The following is a 2,500-nucleotide window of genomic DNA, read 5'->3' on the forward strand; positions in this document are numbered from 1 at the left end:
ATTCTCGCCTGAACCTGTCACTCACGTGTCACTCCAGTGGACATAATCGGCTGCATTTCCCAAAGGTATATAAAATGTCCGTATGTGATCTTGTATTGCCACAGTTATCGTTACAGTTTAACCGATAACAGACCTTTAAACTGTTAACGATTACTGTCTCCCTCTCTTCCCCTTTACTGAAGCGACCACATCCCACAGGTATCATGCAACAAGACAACTCCGAACAGGTCATCTTGGACCCCAAGTTGATAGCCAAGCACTACCTGAAGACGTGGTTCTTCCTCGACTTAATATCATCAGTGCCGCTGGATTACATCTTCCTGATATTCAACCAGGTAATGCCGTGTTGCTTTGGCGTTGGTTTTGGTGTCCCTGTTGTGTTTAGTTTGGTGTTCATGTGCTGGCGTCAGTGGCTCACTCGTATCTTTGTGATTCGGATGACAGTGTTGTCTTAGCACTGTGGATGACAAAGGATAACACTGCCAGGTCTTATGTTTGATGTTTTTTTCCACGCAGGTCATGCATGGGTGATATATCTAAATGCATATTATATGTATGAATACACACATATATATATATATATATATATATATATGTATATATATGAATATGTATACATATACATATATAGATACATACATACACACACACACATACACACACACACACACACACACACACACACACACACACACACACACACACACACACACACACACACACACACACACACACACACACACACGCACACATTCATATATACACTTATATATAAATATATATATGTGAGTAAATAAATATATATATACATAATGTAAATATATATATAAATAAACATATATAAGAATATATATAAACATATATATGTATATATATACATATACGAATACACACACACACACACACACACACACACACACACACACACACACACACACACACACACACACACACACACACACACACACACACACACACACATAATATATATATATATATATATATATATATAGAAGTATATATATATACACATATATATGAATATATATAAACGTATATATGTATATATACATATACGAATGCACACACACACACACTCACACACACACACACACACACACACACACACACACACACACACACACACACACACACACACACACACACACACACACACACGCACACACGCACACACGCACACACACACACACACACACACACACACACACACACACACACACACACACACACACACACACACACACACACACACACACACACACACACATATATATGTATGTGTGTGTGTGTGTGTGTGTGTGTATGTATATATAATCTGTTTATACATATATGTTTATCTATGTATGTATATATGAATAATATTTTGGGTAAAGTAGAGATAAATGTTGTCATTTTTCTAAGGAATAGATAATTTTTAAGTATTAAGTAGACTATGTACAGACCATGTGTATTGAAGACAAGCGCTCACCCGCTGAATCCTTCCCTTTTCCTTATTTTTTAAACAGACGACAGTAATGGAAATAAGCTAAATTTTTGGTTGATATCTTTCGCAGTTCTTTATATCTGCTGTAAGGCTAAAGCATAAAATGTTGGCTTCCTCTAATGCACGAGTAGCTGAAGATAAATATAAAAGAGAAAAAAACAAACTTGACGAGACATGGTTCCTGATCCAACATCGAACACAGCCATGGCACACGAGAGCCGATTAGTAGCTGTTCACTGAGCTAACCGCCATCAAATAATAATAATGATAATAATAATAATAATAATAATAATAATAATAATAATAATAATAATAATAATAATAATAATAATAATAAAACAAACGAAAGAGCCCAAAGCATTTTTTTTCAGTAGTCTTGGCTGTGTTTGTGTAGTTCACTTGGAATACAAGCAATACACGCACAAGAGAGCAAATGTACAGTGATTAGCATTTTTTTCCCTTTTTTTTTTGCGTGGCTGTATATTAATTTGGTAAATCATGATTCACTCTTTCCTATAATTCTTTATGCTAATGCAGAATATTCTTTTGAATATTCTTCAGTATGCAGCTACTGCTATGACGCTGACCAATTTCCCAAAGACGCTTCGTATCCGTTTCCCATTTGACTCCAAAGTAGTCGTGTGTTGATTATCACATTCTCTTCTCCATGTTCTTTCTGTCGTTTCTGGGGGAACCTGCGAACGTGAAGGTACGAATTAGTTAAATTAATGGTTTTCAGAGTACTTTATTTTACCCTTTATTTATTTATTAATTATAGAATACATTACAAGATGATGTCTAATGTAATGTTTTTCTCCCGTTTTCTCTACAGTACCGCGACAAAGAGGTATAAACGCGCTGACACCTATAGTTCTGCTACCTTAGAGGGGGAACTTTACCATTTTTGTTTTCCATTACGTTTGGCTTCAAATGCAATTAGTTATTCCCCGAATCTCCTTAAAAAGCATGCACCTTTGTCATTGTAAATACCATGGA

General features: G+C 35.7%; 1 protein-coding gene across 1 annotated transcript in view; it reads left to right on the forward strand.

Annotated features, from left to right (window-relative positions):
• Positions 1-2,500, forward strand: part of LOC125033270 (potassium/sodium hyperpolarization-activated cyclic nucleotide-gated channel 2-like) — a 46,687-nt gene that overhangs the window by 6,520 nt on the left and 37,667 nt on the right. Inside the window, exons 7-8 of the mRNA XM_047624653.1 lie at positions 199-335; positions 2,337-2,351. Coding sequence (XP_047480609.1) covers positions 199-335; positions 2,337-2,351 — 152 coding nt within the window. The remainder of the gene's footprint in view (positions 1-198; positions 336-2,336; positions 2,352-2,500) is intronic.

The sequence above is a fragment of the Penaeus chinensis genome, chromosome 16, assembly GCF_019202785.1.
Source record: "Penaeus chinensis breed Huanghai No. 1 chromosome 16, ASM1920278v2, whole genome shotgun sequence".
In the NCBI taxonomy this organism is placed as follows: domain Eukaryota; kingdom Metazoa; phylum Arthropoda; class Malacostraca; order Decapoda; family Penaeidae; genus Penaeus; species Penaeus chinensis.